Source organism: Buteo buteo, chromosome 6, assembly GCF_964188355.1.
Source record: "Buteo buteo chromosome 6, bButBut1.hap1.1, whole genome shotgun sequence".
In the NCBI taxonomy this organism is placed as follows: domain Eukaryota; kingdom Metazoa; phylum Chordata; class Aves; order Accipitriformes; family Accipitridae; genus Buteo; species Buteo buteo.
The window spans coordinates 44,058,462-44,076,966 of record NC_134176.1 but is presented as its reverse complement, the minus strand read 5'-3'; the positions used below and the strand labels follow the sequence as shown (position 1 = coordinate 44,076,966).

General features: G+C 44.2%; 1 protein-coding gene across 5 annotated transcripts in view; it reads left to right on the top strand.

Annotated features, from left to right (window-relative positions):
- AMBRA1 (autophagy and beclin 1 regulator 1) overlaps positions 1-18,505 on the top strand; it is a 135,834-nt gene that overhangs the window by 9,850 nt on the left and 107,479 nt on the right. For 3 of the 5 annotated variants that reach the window (XM_075030777.1, XM_075030773.1, XM_075030774.1), the window contains exons 2-7: positions 1,016-1,271; positions 1,526-1,584; positions 2,320-2,503; positions 3,178-3,350; positions 4,137-4,203; positions 4,789-6,248. In XM_075030777.1, the coding sequence (XP_074886878.1) occupies positions 1,137-1,271; positions 1,526-1,584; positions 2,320-2,503; positions 3,178-3,350; positions 4,137-4,203; positions 4,789-6,248 (2,078 nt within the window). In that variant the 5' untranslated portion in view covers positions 1,016-1,136. Of the gene's footprint in view, positions 1-1,015; positions 1,272-1,525; positions 1,585-2,319; positions 2,504-3,177; positions 3,351-4,136; positions 4,204-4,788; positions 6,249-18,505 lie in introns of those variants that run through there. The other 2 variants (XM_075030779.1, XM_075030778.1) reach the window with 2 other exon arrangements.

Sequence of the window (18,505 nt, the reverse complement as noted above, 5' to 3'; positions counted from 1 at the left end):
TTGCTGCTTCCTTCTCTACTGAATATTGATGATGTTGTTCAGTGTAACATGAATTGAGGATTTATCTTTAGATCTTTAGGTTCTAAAGAGATGACAGAGTAGTATGTGCACTCTGCTGGGATTAAAAGGTAACAGCATTGCAGCAGCATTTCTTGGTTTATGTATCCTAAGAAACTTCTTGTTTCTGGAGAGCTTTTGGTGGCAAACTCCAATATATGAGACCATTCAAAAGCTGTGTAACTTGCTTGCTATCAGGGTCGCTATATTTCGTTCTTTCAATGAACTGTTTTTCTAGAAAATGGTATTAATGCTTTCCTTAGCAGCTCAAAGTGTGCTAAAAGCATTAATCTTCGCCATTGTGCACTGTTGTTCTAAGAGCAATTTAGGTGGAAAGATGATGTGCAGACAGGTGAAATGAATCATGATGGAGTTGGCCAAGATGCCACTGCAGTGTAAGGTTTTGGTCTGATACATGGTTGTTTTCATACATTGTAAGCTATTGTGATGGGGTTGGTAGTAATTTGGACTTGAGGTCTATCAATCATCTTTGCAGTGATAATAATTACTATTACTGAAATTTGAATAATTCCCTGGAGACTTCTCTGTCATATTGTCAATTTTTTAACACTTATCCTCTAGCTACCCTTCCCAGATAGGACCTAAATCTTCAAGGTGTGAAAAGACCATCTCTTCATAAATCTTTTTTTCTTTACTGTATACAGCAAGAGACAGAGGGAAGGGAAAAGGTTTCAAGGCCAATTTTTTATTCTCTGTAGGTGTGGTATGCCTAGGGCATGTGTACAAGGAGAGGGCTAAATGCTTTCAGAAACCTTTCAGAGTAATCATTGGCTGCAGAAATGTCAAAATTGGGCCTTGATAATGGAAGAAGGTAGCAAAGGCTGCAGGAGAGGATAGATTTTTGTCTTAAATCCAGTCTTTTGGGATTTAAAGGTCTTACTTCATCTATGAGATAAAGGTAGAAGCTGCCTTCCTTATCGTTCTCTTTTCTTTCTAGGTTTCCATGAGGATAAACAACTGAAATGTGGATAGCCTATTTGTAGCTTGGTGGTGGTTGTCATCTGGAACCTGCTGGTGTCTCCTCCCAGTAGTTGGTGTAACGTTGACTGCTCAGAGCCATGAAGGTTGTACCGGAGAAGAATGCTGTCCGCATCCTGTGGGGTAGGGAACGGGGTACCCAAGCCTTGGGTGCTCAGCGGCTCCTGCAGGAGTTGGTGGAGGATAAAACTCGATGGATGAAATGGGAGGGCAAGGTAAGGTTGTGGGATAGAGGTGCATAGCTTGATCTTGGAGTGGGGGAAGGGAGGCAGGGATTTGAAATAAATTGTCTCTTGATTGTACATTTGATGTGTTACACTTGATATGCTCTCTGGCTCTGTTCAGTTCCTGCAGTGATGTGATACTAGATATGTTCCTGCAGCGGGTTCCCCTTGTTGTCTGTGTGGCTTACAGTTAAAGTATGATCATATGACACTTGCAACACTTCCTGCTTTGTTGGCTTTTTCAGAAAGTTGAGTTACCAGACAGTCCACGCTCCACCTTCTTGCTGGCGTTTAGTCCAGACAGGTAATTAATTCCTAGTTCGTTCCCTGTTTCAGCAGTCTCCTTACACTTACAAAAGTGATGGAGGCTTGTGCCCGTTGAGTTGTCCAGTCCTGAATAGCTGAGTGAAACTCCTGGTTCCTGACATGCATGGATGGAACGTGCGCACCTTCCTAATCTCACAGCTTCGAGCATAGTTGGTGTTTTAATTTCTGAGGTACCCAAGCGATGTATAGTTCTAAGGAAAAAGGATCTGTGCGGCCACCATGGGATTTCATAAGAAACTTGAGGGTGTAAAGGGTGTTTTAGCACAACATGCCAAGTGATGTGGCACACCCACTGGGTTACCTAGCACTAAAGAACAGAGCAGAATGATGCGTGTGTTGGAAGCAGAAATGGAGGTGGGATCTCTCTTAGTGTCACTTGATTTGACAGTGGTCAAGATGGTGTGGAGAATTGGGAGTATTTATTTGCCCCGAACTGTCACTCAGGAGTTCCTTCTGAGCTGCACGTTCACTCTGACTTTCAAGGTCAAGTTTGTGCTTGCAGATCAGATGAGCTCATGTTTGCATGGACCCTGAAATCTGGCTACAGGAAGCTTTGTGGCCATTGCCGACAGTAGCCTCTTACCCTTTGAGGTCTGTATGGGAGAGCTGCTGGGTTAGGTGTGAACAGACCCTGTTGAGATGAAGCTAACCATGGTCTGGTTTTGCTGTACTGTTCTCATGCTGACGTTTGTCTTGCCTTCTTCATTCCCAGGACCCTAATGGCTTCCACACATGTGAACCACAACATTTACATCACAGAGGTGAAAACGGGCAAGTGTGTTCATTCCTTGGTTGGACATCGCCGCACTCCCTGGTGTGTCACCTTCCATCCCACCATTCCGGGCCTCATTGCTTCAGGATGCCTAGATGGGGAGGTTAGAATTTGGGATTTACATGTAAGTCTTTCCTGAAACATATGTGCCTTTGGTATTTGGTGGGTGGTGACTTTTTTTGTCTGAGTTTGTTTCCCAAACGTTGCCTGGTAAGAGAGCTGTTGGGAAGCTTTGCTGGGACCTGTCTCTAAAAGCATAGAACAGACCATAGCCATCCTCTTCTGTCTAGAGAGGAGGTGACAGATTCTTCACTCAGTCCCACCAGGTGGGTCATGCTCCTTAGCCATGCCTGTTTATTTGATTAGAGTGGTACAGATAATGCTGGAGATCTTTGTGCAAGATGCCTGTTTAGCTTATGTGAAAGACAGGCCATTTTTCATTCCACTGAGCATAGCTGAACTCTTCAGTAGAGAAGCTGCTGCTCTGCCAGTTCTACCTAGTCTGGTGATTGGCACAGAGACAAAATAAATATACTTACCTGGTTGCTTTGAAATGCAGTATTTTTACAGGCTGCTTGAGACACACTTAAAAGAAAATACATCTATGGTCATTGTTACAAGTAGTGTTATGTTCTAGACATGACGCATGACCTTGTATGAGAGCAGCTGCTGTTGTTGCCAAGAAAGCATGTTACTTCCGTGCTCTAGGCAGAGTCTTGGAGAGATGGCATGTATATGGAAACCTAATGATCTCAAACTTTGTGATAAACTGCTTGTGATTCTTGACTCCTCACTCAGGGTGGAAGTGAGAGCTGGTTCACAGATAGCAACAATGCCATTGCATCGCTTGCTTTTCATCCTACGGCTCAGCTCTTGCTGATTGCAACTGCCAATGAGATACATTTCTGGGACTGGAGTCGTCGGGAGCCTTTTGCAGTGGTGAAAACGGCTAGTGAAATGGAGCGGGTCAGGTGAGTTCCTGTTTCTGGGGGAAGAGAACACTTGTATGTGAAAGATGGTCAGATTTGGGCAATGTGGGGGGTTCTTCTGGGATGCTGCACACTCTGAACTGAGGCAGCGGAGAGAAGCATTGAGTGCAGCTCCTTGACTCAGCTGGTAGAAAAACAGTTCTGTGGGCAGGAAAAAAAGTAGTTGGAAATAATAAATCAGCTTGGTTGTTAATATTTGTAATCAGCAACGTGCCCAATAAATGCCCAGAATCTACTTCATGTTCATTTGTAAGCTTAGTAATTAAACCTGTCAGCCATAAGGATGAGAGAACCCAGAAGTTGCCGGAAGAGAGCGCTGAGCTATTACTTTGGTGCAGTTATAGAGGAAACTGCATTGTTGGAAACTTGATGCCTTCTTTTGAGCAATTTAAAATAAGAGTGATGTAACATTCAAGGCACATTAATCTCTCCCTTTGTACCAAATTCCAATTTGTAATATATACGTACATATTCCTTAAAATTTCCTAGCTATTTCAATTGATACAGCAATACTTGCTTCCAGCTTTTAACTTCTGTATAATGTTGCTGTGGACTATAAAATAGCTGCAGTCTTCAGCTAGATAAGTATGCTTTCTTCTTCTTAATGCATAAACTTTTTGACATCCTTCAGAAGATGACGATGGTAATGTAGTAATGTTCTCATTGCAAATATTTCATATGGGGTTTTCTTCCCTGCTGTGTCCAGCTTCCTGTGTCAGTGTGGAATGTGAACTGATGATTGATACTCTGGCTCTGCTTTTGTTTTAGGCTGGTACGGTTTGACCCCTTGGGACACTACTTGCTCACAGCAATTGTTAACCCTTCTAATCAGCAGGTAAGGGGAATGTCAGTACCTGTATTGACTGGCTAATTACAAGATGCTCTACATACATTAACCCTAGTCTGTTCCTAAGCAGCCTTGTGCTTTTCTGAAAACCTGAAGTCCTTCTAAGCTGAATTCTGTCTCACCTTAATTGGTCTCATGAATGTTCTTGTGTTATGTGCAGGGCTGTTAAAGAGCTCTCCAAAGTGTGTTTGTTTTGCCCTCACTGTCTCATTAGTGATGAGACAGATGTCCCAGTGGTCCCGCTCTTTCAGTTCTGTTGTGACATTCTGCTGGATTTGAAGCTACGCGAGGTATTAACAATGCTCCCCTCAGCTGCGGACCCTCAGATGCTGATGCTTCTGTTTGTATGAACAGTGTATTGTCAAAGCTCATTGGGCTGTAGGAGGAGGTTGTCTGGATCCATAAAATGAACTTTGAAATAGTCTCAGCTGGTTTCCTGCAAGTCAAGGCCTCTAGGAAGGGACTTACTGCATCCTTTCATCTGTCTGGGATGGTAGCTGACTTTCTGCTGTTTATCTGGAGATACAGGATTTTGCTGTGAGGTGACTGAACTTTGATTGCTTCCTTCTGCAGAGCGATGAGGAAGTGGAAATCTCCGTGGACAGCACAGAGATGCCGCATTATCGCCAGCGCGCTATCCTTCCATCTCAGCCTGTGAGGCGCACACCCCTCCTCCACAACTTCCTGCATATGTTGTCCTCCCGCTCCTCTGGCATACAGGTGGGAGAGCAAAACAGTGTTCAAGACTCTGCTACCCCATCCCCTCCACCGCCTCCACCACCACCACCTCCGCCTCCAGCCAGTGAGAACACAAGGGCATCTGTCTATAACAGGCTCCGGGAGCGTGTCAGCTATCCCACAGCAGAGTGCTGCCAGCACCTGGGGATGTTGTGCCTTTGCAGCCGATGCTCTAGTGCAAGACTTCCTTCTTCTCTCTTCCCACACCAGGAAAACGCACCCTCCACGTCTTCTGGGGCCACTGGCACTTCCTTCTCCTCTGTGCAGACAGAGCCTTATCAACCCCCAGAGCAGGCATCCGTAGCGCAGGAGGAGCAGGGGATACTTAACAGGCCCTCTGCTTTCAGCACAGTTCAGAGCAGCACTGCTGGCAACACCCTGCGCAACCTTAGCCTGGGCCCCACGCGGCGGTCCCTCAGCGGGCCCTTGGCCGGCCACCAGTCCCGGTACCAACAGTCTGCGAGAGAGATGGCTTCGGGCTTAGGTGGGTCTGACTGGTCCAGGACAGTGCTGAACATGAGCTCTCGGTCAGAGCTGGAAGCCATGCCTCCCCCTAGGACCAGTGCCTCCTCCGTGAGCTTGCTGTCAGTGCTGAGACAGCAGGAGGGAGGTTCCCAGGCATCAGTCTATACCTCTGCGACAGAAGGGAGAGGCTTTCTGGCCCCAGGGGCTGAGGCGGACAGTGGTAGTAGTGCTGGCCCGAGCAATCCGGCCAGCATCCGTAATGAGCTCCAGTGTGATTTGAGGCGATTCTTCCTGGAATATGACCGGCTTCAGGAGTTAGATCAGGGGATTGGTGGGGAGCCCGGCCAGTCGCAACAGGCTCAAGAAATGCTCAACAACAACATTGAGCCTGATCGGCCGGGTCCCTCCCATCAGCAGACTCCACACAGCAGTGAAAACAATTCCAATTTGTCCCGGGGTCACCTGAACCGCTGTCGCGCTTGTCATAACCTGCTGACCTTTAACAATGACACGCTGCGCTGGGAAAGAAGCACGCCTAGCTACACACCAGGGCAGGTCCAAAGCACGTTTGAGGGTGTGCCTCCAAATACCAGCCAGGTGCAGCCTGCAGACAGAACCGAGGGCAGAGCTCCTGCCTCTAGCAGGCTGCAGCTGGGCAGCTCTTCCACCCCGCAGGAGGAGAGGACCGTGGGAGTGGTCTTTAACCAGGAGACGGGGCACTGGGAAAGAGTTTACAGCCAGTCGGCTTCAAGCAGACCTGGGAATGTATCACAGGAGGCCTTAAACCAGGAAATGCCTGAGGAAAGCTCAGAGGAGGATTCACTCAGGAGGTAAGATACATGCTCGGCCTTCCTCCTCCATTTTTTCTTAAACCTTTCCCATCTAGTCAGAGTTTTTCAGAGTTAAAAACCTTTTCTCATGTGGTCATATGCTATTTATGTAGATGAAAACAGAGACGTTGCATTGATGTCTTTTATAGCTGCCATTGTCATGCTGCAGATTAGGTTCTGAAGATTGTAAGGAACAGAGACCAGACCTCTCAATGGGAAAGGAGAATCATAGTATGCACACGCAAAAGGACAGGCTCTGGCAGCAGGTCTCTGGGGTCAACTATGCTCCTGGTGTTTCCCAGACACTGCAGAAGGGTGGGAACACAGGATGTGCTACGCTGTCCTTTGTGCCCCATACCACACACATATTGCACATGAAGAATCTGCCCAAGGTAGGCATGGAAAATTGGGCATGTGTAGTGACAATTGCTTTTTTGGGTGCTGTGTCTTGCTGAGGTTGTAGTTGTTAAGTTGGAAGGGATAACAATCATTTCCTTGGTGTTGCTATATAGGGCAAAAAAAGTCAAAGCTCAGTGTCAGTGGTTTGGGCATATAACTTAGTTGTGAGTATTTGGTCAAAACCATGCAGTTTGCTTGCCTTTGATAAAGAGATAAGTTTTGAAAGTGGCTCCCATTGACCCGAATCTAGGGTAAGCTGATTGAGGGCATGCTGATCACTGAAAATTTTAGACTCTGCTGTATTCTTTTTCAAGAAGGTGATTCTTTTTTGGAAGGATTTTTTTTTTTTTTATATTTCAGATGTGTTACAAGAAACAGAACAAGTCAAATCGAACTTGCACCCAGAAGGACCTGTGCTTTGTGTGCAAGTGTCTCCACTGGCTTGTATGGATGATTAAGCTATGTTGGTACTTTGGATAGGGTTCCCTCCTGGCTTTCAGTTTGGCATCCTCTTTGTCAAGTGATTCGTGCTCTTGTCAGAGGAAAGGTCCAGTCTTGCTGTTTCTCAGAAATGGATGCCTTGTGCTTTAGGAAAGCAAAGTTTCCAGGTTGGGTACAGATGTAACTGACTGAGGAGGCTTTGTACACAGGAGTGTCTGAGGAAGGGGAATTCTTTCCTTCTTCCTGGAGATAAGCTGATTACACTCAGGCTGGAACAGTGGCTGCCTTTCTTGTTGCTGTAGTTGCATAGCAAATAAGTGGTGGTGGTCGTGAAATTATTCATCTGCTTCTAAATCCTTGCCCCAGTTTTTTTTTATAGCCTGCCATAACGAGAGTCTCAATCTGATTACATGGTAGCTACTTCTATCTTGGGCCTGAACTTACCTGCCTTTAATTTAAATCAGATACCCTCTAGTCCCGTATTAAAGGGCAGAGGGGTGAGAAGGAGCAGACAAATTCAGCTTTAAAATGGCACTTGAGTAAGTCTTGCACTATCTTTCTTTTAAAATAGCTGTACATGCTCATATCATCTCCACTGTGTAGCTTGTTCTCTGGGCTGAGTCACTGTAGTGTCAGAAATAATGGGGGCAAATAACCTTTTTATTGATCAGGTGGTTGGCATGTATTTCGACAGTGAGGTGTGGTGGGATCTGTAGATGTGATCTTTTCTGTGGGAGTTGTATAATTTTAAAATGCCCTGAGGGATATAACGCAGTGCACCCTGCTGCACAGGAGCTGGACAGGTTGCCACCTAACAGCTGGAGTTCTGTGACTAAATCTCTGGGTCGCTTTGCCTGTCACCCGTGGTGGTTGCTGCTGCCTGCTCTGTGGCTGTAGCATCTGTGCAGGGTTAGTTGCCTACCTGGTCACCTGTGCAAACAGGTGCTTTTTGCTGAGACATTAGTTTGGAGTGCATAGTTCGATGTGCAAGCTTAATTCCAGAGGAATTGCTGTAAGATGAAACTTTTAGTGAAACCCTTTTGGCAGAGGTTGCTGAGAAGCTCATAGGGACTCTTCTGTTTTCTCAGTGTCCTGCTTCTGTTGTCAGGCCTTGCTCAAGAACAGGCACGGCAGGGGTTTCTGCTTCCCTTCTAACTGAAGTTAAGGTAACTGTAGAGTACCGAGGTAGGGAAGCTGGAAGCAGTGAGCAGTCTGGTATTAAATGCTCATGGTGATTTCCTTGAAGTAAAACTTCATTTCCTTTCCTGTTAAATACATTGGGATGGACTTGGGAGCTTTATGAAATCTTTCCCCTTAAAAGAAACCCTGCATGCAGGATAGCTATATCTTGCAGGTGTAATTTCATGCCCTTCTCAAATTAGCTGTTATATTTTTCCTTACAGAGCAATAAAAAGTCAGTAAGCACCCACTTACCTAATTTTTGCATAGAATGAACACCCTCACATCCAGCCTTCTTGTCTCCGAGATCTAGGGTGTGCTCCCACAATGGGAAGTGCTAGAACGACTCCTGCACAGCAGAGTCCAAAATGTCTTTTAACCTTTGCAGCTGCAGAAGCATGCAAAGATGGTGGCTAAGGATCATGAGATGTAAGCTATGTAATGCTGAAAGTCCAGGAGAAATAGAAGAGGGAACGTAAGCCTTCAAGCCTGAGAGTACAAGTGATAAGTGCATACACACTTTCAATCAATGTAATTTTGTGCCTATGGACCTCAGGTTAGTTCTTAGCATTGGACATCCATGTATTTGCTTGTGACCTGTCTTACATTCTGTTCTTCTTTGTTTCTCCATTAGATGTCCTCATTGGGCAATTGAGCTCTGTATTCAAAGGCCAGCTGAAAAACTTAAGATAAAAATTGCATCTGGAAACTGTGTGTATATTCTCACTCTCTCCATGGGCAGGATCCATTCCTTGACCTGTCTTGCCTGGCTGAGAAGTAGCTTGCTGGGAAGACACTGCCATAGAGGGTCAATTAAGTTAATAGGTAGTTTAATGAAGGCTGTTCTTTGAATTCTGTTGATGCAGCTATGTCAGCTGGGTAGGGAGAGAATTCTGCTCTTTCTGATGGTGCTGGGCTAATTATCTTGGCCTAATCACAAAGGCATTAATAAGCATGTAATGAAGCTATTCCTGACTAACAGCTCTGGCACCTCTGTAAGCAGGAACATGTCACTGGGAGCCTTGGCAGTACAGCAGTCACATTCAGCTTGGCCTGAAAGCAGCACAGGTGTTGAGCTGTGTGCTTCTTGAAATTGTTGTCGGTGAGATACAACTGGGAAAGGCTTATGGTCTACCTTAAGCAGAAGTTCGTGAGACTGAGCTTCAGCCTTTCTGAGGTTCTCGAGGCTGATCTCATTAATTGAAATGTAGGGTTTTTTTCCCCTGTGGATCTATCCTTGCCTCACTTTTAACATCAAAGTGAAAAGAGCCTCAGAAATTCCTGAAGTTGCCATGTGAAATGTGCTGCATAAAATTGGTGATAGAAGCTATTGGCAAGATCTGGATGAAGGAAAGATAACTGAGCAACAGATGATACTAGTTTGATTTTTCTGTAACTACTTACTAATTAAAAAATGGGTTGAGGAACCATTGTGTTAATACTGTAATCTTAGTGAGGGAAAAGATGCTGTAAGTACTTTAAGCCATTGTTGCTGTGTGGGCCAATTCAGGTTGATAATGAAAAGTTGAACAGAGCATGAAAGGATTCTTCTAGTCAGCTGCTTGTTTGAGAGGAGCTAGTGCCACCTTCTTAAGAAAATGATATATAGAATCCTAGCAGTGGTCTCCACTGAAATATATTTCAGCTCATCAGTTAATGAGAGGTACAATGCAATGCTGACTGATAAAACAGATCTAGATCTTCAAATGCTACCTCTTTGGCTATTTTAATATGACACAAGTGATATCTACAGAACTAGTGTGTTGTTTCAGAAAAAAAGAAAATCCTCTGGTTTTAAATCTAGTGTTGTTTCTGAGTTCTGGCATGGCACCCCCGGCCACAGTCTTTCTAGAATGGATGCAAGGAGCAAGTAGTGCCATGTATGTCCCTGTTGACGTATTTCAAACCTTATCTTGTGAAACTAATCCCTAGAAAGGGGGAAAAGAAAAATACACAAAGGGAAACTTGTCCTCTATGTGTTCAAGATGTAGCTGCTCATAATATATTATACTATTGTTTACCTGTCTGTTTCGACTAGAGATTTGAATGAATTACTGCAAATGAAAGATGAGCCCTGTCCTGTTGCCAGGCAGGTTTGCATGGAACCTGTGTTCCAGGAGGAAACGCTTATTATACTTATTCTTCCATTAGGAAGCTTTGTCTGGCAATTATGTTAAACTTCTCCAACTGTTCCATTGCACTCATTCCAGAGGTCAAATTCTGTAGGCAGTGGTATGAGTAACTTCTGCGCCTGTGTCTTTTGAATGCATGTTTTCACCTTGCCTCACCTATTTAGTTTGGCAGACAAGATAGGCTATTGAAGTTACCTGAAAATCTGAGAAGCCTTTTGAACTGTCAAGGGTGATGGTTTTGCCGTGCACGCAGGTAGGAAGGAGTGTAAGCGAGGTGGGGGAGTTTGTATTGTCTGGTGACACTTCTATAAACTCCTTTATTTTGTTTGTGAGTGTATAAAAGAGCAGAGTCCACAGTGCTGTGCAAATAATTGACCTGCCGAAGTTGCACAGCTTACCAAAGGCATTGCTTTTTGATGTGTTTGAGTCTGTTGGATGCACTGTGCACAAGTGACGTGCAGACCAGCTTCCCTGGAACCGTGTAACAAGGTCCAGGGTCAAATTTCTGTCTTTCATTTTGTCAGTTCTTGTCTTGAGGACTGTGGTCCCTCCTGCCTGCGTTCTTGCTACGCAACGTGAACCCAGTCTTTTTTCCTGAGCTGAGATTGCATTACACTCAGACTGCATGAGAGCGCTATATACAGGATTGTGAATGGGATCCAGGTGTCAGTGCTATACATTGCAAGTGTGTTTGGCTGTGTTGCATCTCCCTTAGAAAGGTTTAAATGCTCTACCTGTGGTTTCACCTGTTAGCCGAACGTGGACCTTTTTGCCCTGCTCATGTCAGGCATGTAGAGGCCTGACATAACACCATGCTCCGGCTCATACCACGTCTCTCCTCAGTCTTGATTGCCTTTCTGGCAGCACGTAGCTCTCCATACTTACAGCAGATATGAAAAGTAACACCTATTGTGTTCCCTTTTGAATTTCTCAGAACTTAGTTCCATATTGCTTTGCTGCCACAAGGGGGTAATGTTGTTTCTGCTCCTTGCTTTCCCTGTCTCCTTGTGGAACCAGAAAGTTTCCGAGTTCTTGTATAAAGAAAACAAGGTTGGTTGAAGACACCCCACCCCCCACCCCCAATCCTAAATTGCAGCTTATCTCCTTAGTTACCATACATTTGCAAGTTCTTCAGTGTTTGGGGGATCCAGAGGGGAAATGGCTCTGATACAGGATGCAAGCAAGGAAGGAGCTTATCCTCTTTGCTTTTGTAAGGGTTTGAAAGGGATAGATGTGGATCTGAGGTCAGGCAGGTATTCTGTCTTTCTGATATGCAAATGTCCATGAGTTAGAGCTGAAAAAGACCTCTTCAACTTTGCAGAATTCATCTGGACTTCTTGCTTATCGCCTGCCAAGCCTGGAGCAGACCTTTCTTTGCAGTTTGCCTTCTCAGAGGTTTTGTTTGCATTGAAATGGTTGCTCATCCATCCTCAGAAGACTTCCATGATATGGGGCTTATTTTCTGGAGGAATGCTTGGCAGATGTCGACTGGAGTCTGGGCAGTCACCTTTTCCACGGGACTGTGTTTCTTTTTTCTTGTTCAAGTATGCCTTGAGCTATTACTTAAATTTTTGGGCTTTTCCATAAGAAGACCGTGAATGTCTTTGGGATGATTTTGTTTTGTTTTGTTTTTCTGATGCAAATAGGCATGGCTTACTTGTGGCCATGAGGGGATGCTTCTTCTGGTTCTAAATTGTAGATAGGGTGTTGACTGGGACTAGTCTGTGGTTAAAGTAGATTGACAGGGTAGAATACCCCCATTCCTGCCCAGCAATGGTGAGTGCTGTATGTAAAATGAAAAAGCTAGTCACTTTTACAACTTGTTCTTGAGTTCATGCTGGAGCCTGAGCTTCTGATGTGTTGCTCTGGTAGCTTTCTCACTGTGTAAAGCACTGAATGAAAAGGTGCGTGTCGCTCATATCCTAGCCTTAAAAACAAAACAACCAGAACACTTCCTTGCCCTCTGCCCTGGGTACAGAGTTGCCTACTAGGAGACAGTTCTGTGACTGAAATCTACCATCAAAATAAGAGAAGAGGGTAATGCTACTCCCTTTACTTTTTGGGGGGAGGGAACTAAAGCAGGAGGGTATTGCCTCACCTAAAGCTATGAAATACATCTTGTGGTGGAGACGGAACACATACCTAGTGTATTCTGTCTTGTTTTGTCCTTTATTTCACAAAACCCACGTTGTTACTATTTTCTTCCTAATTGCTTACAGCAGTTGTGCCTTGCTTATTCAAGTATATTTAATATCTATTGCAGCAGTGACGCGTTGAGTTCACTGAAAAAGGAGGGCTTGAGCAGGAGGAGGGCAAACCTCTGAGGTGTGGAGAGGAGAGGCAGCAATACTGTGCTGGCTGCTCAGACTGCACATCAATCAGTGTGGATGTGGCCTGTGCCAAATCTAAATGGACTACCCAATATAATTTCTCCTTACGTTCAGGCCCATTACTTGTGGAAACCTTGCTAGCCTGGTGTCCTGGCATTTGTAGTTCGGGCTCAGCATTTTGTTTACACTCACATGTGCTGTGGAAAGAAGGATTTTCTGGCAAACCTTGTAGCCTCCATGTGTGACCTCATAGTTTTGGAAAAGTTTATGCTGTGCTGTTTTCAGGCTTGATAAGAAATAATTCAAAAGATGCTTGTTACAATTCTTGAAAATGATTGTGATAGAAGTAGTATCTCAGTAGTTAGTGAGGAACAGTGAGGTAAATAGAAGTTATGAAGGGATTTGCAAGCAGAGACAAGAGGTTCAGGTTTGTGGTGGGGAAGAGGTGCTTGAGGGGAGAAGGCCAAAACCGTGGGGTGGGCGAATGATTTCTGGAAACGTTAGCCTGGACGCTTAGGAATGAACGAAGACCAAATTTGTCAGTGCCAAACATGGAGTGAAGGGATAATCTAAAGATGACATGAATATTTAGACATGATAATTAGCTGTGTTTATGGGTGAGGTGTGCAGGCTGTGGATAAACTTGGCAAGTATTGTTTGTTTGGCCTTTTTTAAAAATGGAAAATACAAATTAGTTTTATCATGAGAATGTAACCACAGCCTGAACTGTAGGAGAGGCTGCCGTGATATCTAAATGGTCAATTGATGTCTACATGAGCTCTGAGGTTATTGCTGCCACCCTTCCAGCTTTGTGTTTTTTTCCAGACCGAGTCTCCTGTCTCCATGTGGGCAGGAAAGACTTTGTTTTAGTGACGTGGTAGAAATTTGAGCTCTTGAATGTGCTGCTAGTTATATAGAAGAACAAGTGAAAGAGGTGCCTGGTTTTTTGCAGGAATGTTTCTCCCCCTGCCTTTGCTGGTTTCCTGATTTAAGAATAATGTAAGATTGCTAGAGCCCTTTTACTTCATTACTGAGAGTTGGGGGGGGGGAAATGATGCCTTGTGCTTTTCCTCTTGCAGTGACTAATAGAGGTCACGCCCTGCTGCCGAGCTTCCCCCAGTACTTGGGAAAGCTGAGCATGTGCAGTCTTCGCCAAACTTGCAGAAAGGCTTAAGCCTTCTTTTCTTTTTCTTGGCCTGAATTTAAATATACAGCAATGACTATAGCACACAAAAAGATATTCTTTTCCATGTTACTCTTGCAGCAGCTTGGCTTGCAAATTAAGCAGGTGTAGAAATAACTCTGCTTTCTCAAATACCTTCATGGTGTTTCCCCAGTTGAACCACTGCCCTTCTCCCACCTCTTTTTTTGGTAGTCCAGGCATAGCAATGGGGAGTTCACCTATAAAAGGAAAAGGTGAACTTTGTTTTTCTTCAATCTCTAGGAAACAGACCTATTTCACTAAAGGTGTCTTGTCTATGGGGCTGTTCTGGGACTTTGTGTTCACCTGCTCCAGCATGGCAGCAAGGGAACTTGTTGAAATTGGATTCCAGTGGTGTTTCTTAATGAGGATGGAAGAGGTACATGCTTCCAAACTGGCTTATGTTTTTGCTTCTACTGAGGAGTGATGAGATCTAGAGTTGGGTGGGTTGTTTTGGGTTTTGGGGTGGGATTGGGTTTTTTTGAGGAAGGCCTATATGAGATGACCATACAACAAAGATCTTAGATAAACACAGATTGCTTAGAAGTTGAAAGACAGCTGACTTCAAACAGATAGCTATTTGAGGATACCGTAAAGCATACCAGTTCTCAGCTTTCCTACAGACAGGGAAGAAGTGTGAATAGCTTCCCTCTCTTGAAAGCCGTCCTTTGTTAGCCTGGCCGTCTCCTGTGCTGTCTGCACATAGCTTCCCTGCGGCGTCCTGATCCAACTGCTGCAGGGTGGGCAGCATGTCCAGACAAGCTCACTTGACCTGGAACAGTTGCTCCTGTTCCCATTTTTTACTTATGAGCATTGAGTTCCTGTACTTGTAGAATTCCATCTAGGGAATGATGCTCAACTTATGATTAATGGTGGTCTTTGACATGCTTAAACTGTCTAGCTGTGATTCCTAGAGCTTGTTGTCTGGATTCAGATAAGTAATGTTAAAACAATCGCTAAGTTTTGTTTTGGTTTTGTTTTCCTTTTGCCAAGAAACAAGTTATGGGCAGGCCCTCAGACCTATTTCAGGCCTGCTTGCTCAACTAAAAGCTCTCTGTAGCTTTCTTGAGTGTGGGGAGGAGCTGGAGATGTTGGCAGTATAGTGTACCTCTTTTTTATGCTAATACAAGCCCTTAATCATTAGATGTGCAGTCACATATATTGCGTGCGTGCACTCATTCTTCACGTTCTTTATAAATGCACACAGCACGGTGTGCCTGGGGACAAAGTGCCCTCATCCAATTATTTGCTCCTTATTACAGAATCTGGGCTGGAGAACTTGCAGTAGAGCAGCATGCGTCTACTCTCTGGACCTGGAGCAAGAGGAGAGAGAGGGACCTGTGATCTGAGTCAGTAATACAACTGTAACCAAAATAGAGATGACTATAGATTTCTCCAGTTGAGCTGTTCTGGTCTGTTGAATAGCTAACATGCATTTTAAACATTTCCCACATACATATTTAACTGATTGCGCCAAATGGCTGTTTGTGTGATGATGTAACTGACCCCCTCTCTTGCTCTTCTTGAGAAAGCACCTGCTGGAACTGAAGGCTGTGAATAAACAGGGTTCATTATCTGCCAGGAAACTGACTCATTTTTCTGCTTGAAATGCATTAGTATCAAATCCTTCCCCTATCTTCCTGAAGTGGGAGGGCTGGGGTAAGTGGCTGAACTGCCCTGCCAGTCATCTGTTGACCTGACTTTCTTCATTACTCCAGCCTGAACAAGAGCATTTTAAAGGAAGTGATTGATGTGTGGTGGGACCTCTGTTTTCATAGCCTTAGAAGCCTATGGAGATAACGGTATGGCTTCTGCCCCCTCAGGAAAGACACCTCCTCTTCAATTCCCTATGGAGAAGCAGGAGCCCTATGTAATTATCCCAGAAGCTGACGCAGATCTGCGTGCGTGGGTAAGCAGATTTCTGCTGTCCACACAATCTGTGGTGTTGGGAACTCCCAGAACAAGGAGAATTTGAAGCAGACATTATACAAACGGAGGTAGGTAGAAGAGCTCTCAGAAGAGTAGAGCTGTCTGCAGGCTGAGGGAGTTTAGTGTGTTGGCTGTGTTCTGGCCATGCTTTCAAGCCTGTTGTCATAACCATGATGACTAGGAACTGATTCCCTCTAGCTGAATTTCTGATATAATTGCATGTTGTTAAGGGTGGAGGAATGCAATGTCTGTCTTTAGCTTGGCTGACGTGCCTGCCCCATTCTGAGTACTGGTAGAAAACTGCCACTGTAGAGCAAAACAGCACATGCAGTAGCTTGAGCTGATTTAAATTTCTTCTCCACTCCCTGCCCCTCAGGTTTTGCCCCTGCAAAATCAAAGTGCAAGATCTTTCATCATTCTTTGCATGTTGGAGTTAGTGCCAAACTAATCAATGCTGCCATAGCTGCTCTTGAGCCTTTTAATGTCTATCATGGATGTGTGCTTCCTGTTGCCTGTTGAAATAACACATTAATCATTCCCTGGGTGCTGTATGATGAGGATCTCTGCATAATGCTTGCTCATCTTTTGTTCTGATGCATGGCCTCTGTCAGCAGGTGAAGTAATAGATTAACAGTGCAACCTCGGGTGCACTTAAAAAATCTGTCATCTTTCTCAGAACCACTGACCTTCCCTATGATGAGCCCCAAAAGTACTGTGTCGCTCCTGCGGCATCAGGTGGTAAATGGAAATTGAAGTTCCTAGTCCAAGAGCAGAAGTGCCCTAATAGCACAATTCATCATGTGATATTACTTTCTAGTTAAGCTGAAGCAGGTAAACTTTAAAGGGTTAACCATGTTCTTCTTGAAACTCTGCTCCCTGCCTTGTGATTAGGAGAACTCAAATCCCAATGCTTGTTTCTGCTGTTCGAACTCTTACCTACAGTTCTTTGTTTCATGTAATTGTGCTCCTTTTCCCTGCACTCCTTCCCAGATGTACTCCTTCCTATCCTGGCTGAAGACCTGATGTGCTGTCTGTTTTCTGACTGAGAAATTCTTACAGCTTGTTTTCTACAGGATTCTTGCTCAGAATCAGTGAAGGGGGACAAATGTTTTTTGTGATAACTTCTGTCCTATATCAAACCTGCTTCTCTGACAGCTCCACACCTCCAGCTAGGAAGGATGTCTTCTCTGTTTCTGGTTGCCCTTCAGAGTTAGCACAAGGTCTTTCTTACAAACAGGCCAAAGTGTTCTACAAAGGCCGTGTTTGGAATGTGTGATCACATATTGCATCTCTGCTGTCGTTTTCCGCAAAGAAAGGAAATTGTCTTGCAAAGGGCATTCATTATGTGGAATAACTTAAAAAAAAAAAAAGTGATGAAAAGAATGCCTAGCAGGGCTTGGATACTCACTCATAAGAAAGGGAGCCACCAACTCTTGTTAATCAGTGAGGATGAGTTGTATGGCAAGGATGTGACCAAGAGGATGGAGGAGCTAACAGAGAACTGCAAAAGTGAACATTGAGGTTTTCATCAGTAGTGAAATTCTCAGGGTATTTATCTCTTGTAGATGGTTACAACTGTCTTAAGAAAAGTTTGACCATTTTGTTTGTTTATTCTCTTCTAATCATCTGCTTCTGACCTGTCTTAATTCAATCTTGATGCCAGGCTAAATATGTCTAACCATAAACACGTGAAAGCTGAAATGGTCTAGAAATGTTAGCTTAGAGGTATCAGAGCAGATTATGTTAGGGACGTAATTTTAGAAATCATCTTTTCAGGCAATCTTTAGAACTGCATACTGATTGCTTTTTTATTTTAAGCTTGAATATGAAAGTGGTGATAGCAATAGTGTTTTTCTGTTTGACAAGAACTACAAAAGTTTCATGGAAAATGAAGCTATGGAACAAAACACTTGATGGTTTCTGCTTACGTGATTTCAATTTGCTCTGTGAAAGTAGGCAACACAATACAGAGATGCTGAAATAATTTTTCCCTATTCTTCTGAGAAAAGGGAAGGGAAAAAAACCCAAGCCAGTGGATTGGGTTGGTTGAGGTTTTTGTTTACAATAGTTTTCTAGTGTTCTGTCGAGGCTATAATTGATCTCCAAGACTTTACTGGGCTTGTTAACAGTTAATAATTGAGCTTAGGATTCAAATCCTACCCTCAAGAGAGGGTGGCAGAGTTACTGGGCAGCTGGAGAACATTCAGCTGTCTTCATGCTTCAGCTTTCTTGTTGTCTTTGGGTTAAACATTGCCTTGCTCTAAGAGGAAGATGACTGAAGTGAATCTAGTTTTACACTGTTGCTATTCTTTACATTCACATGAGGTATCATAGGAGCACATCCATAGGGACGAGCACTCAGGAGAACTGACTGCTGGCTGTAAATTGGAGGGCTGAAAAGGGGATGCAGTATGAAGTAGTGTGGTAATTTCACCTCCAAATGGGCAGTAGGGAATATAAAAGCCTTTCCAGGGAAGACACAAAACCAGAGGAGGAAACTCACAGAAGCTGCCAGAGTTGGCAATATACTTCTGCTTCGAAGGATAACTATGAATTGCTCTGTCTTAAGCTCTCTTCATAGCTAAAAGCTGGGACTGTGGGAGGGGAAGGTGTGCTTGCTCTCCTTATAGTGCTTCATATTACTAG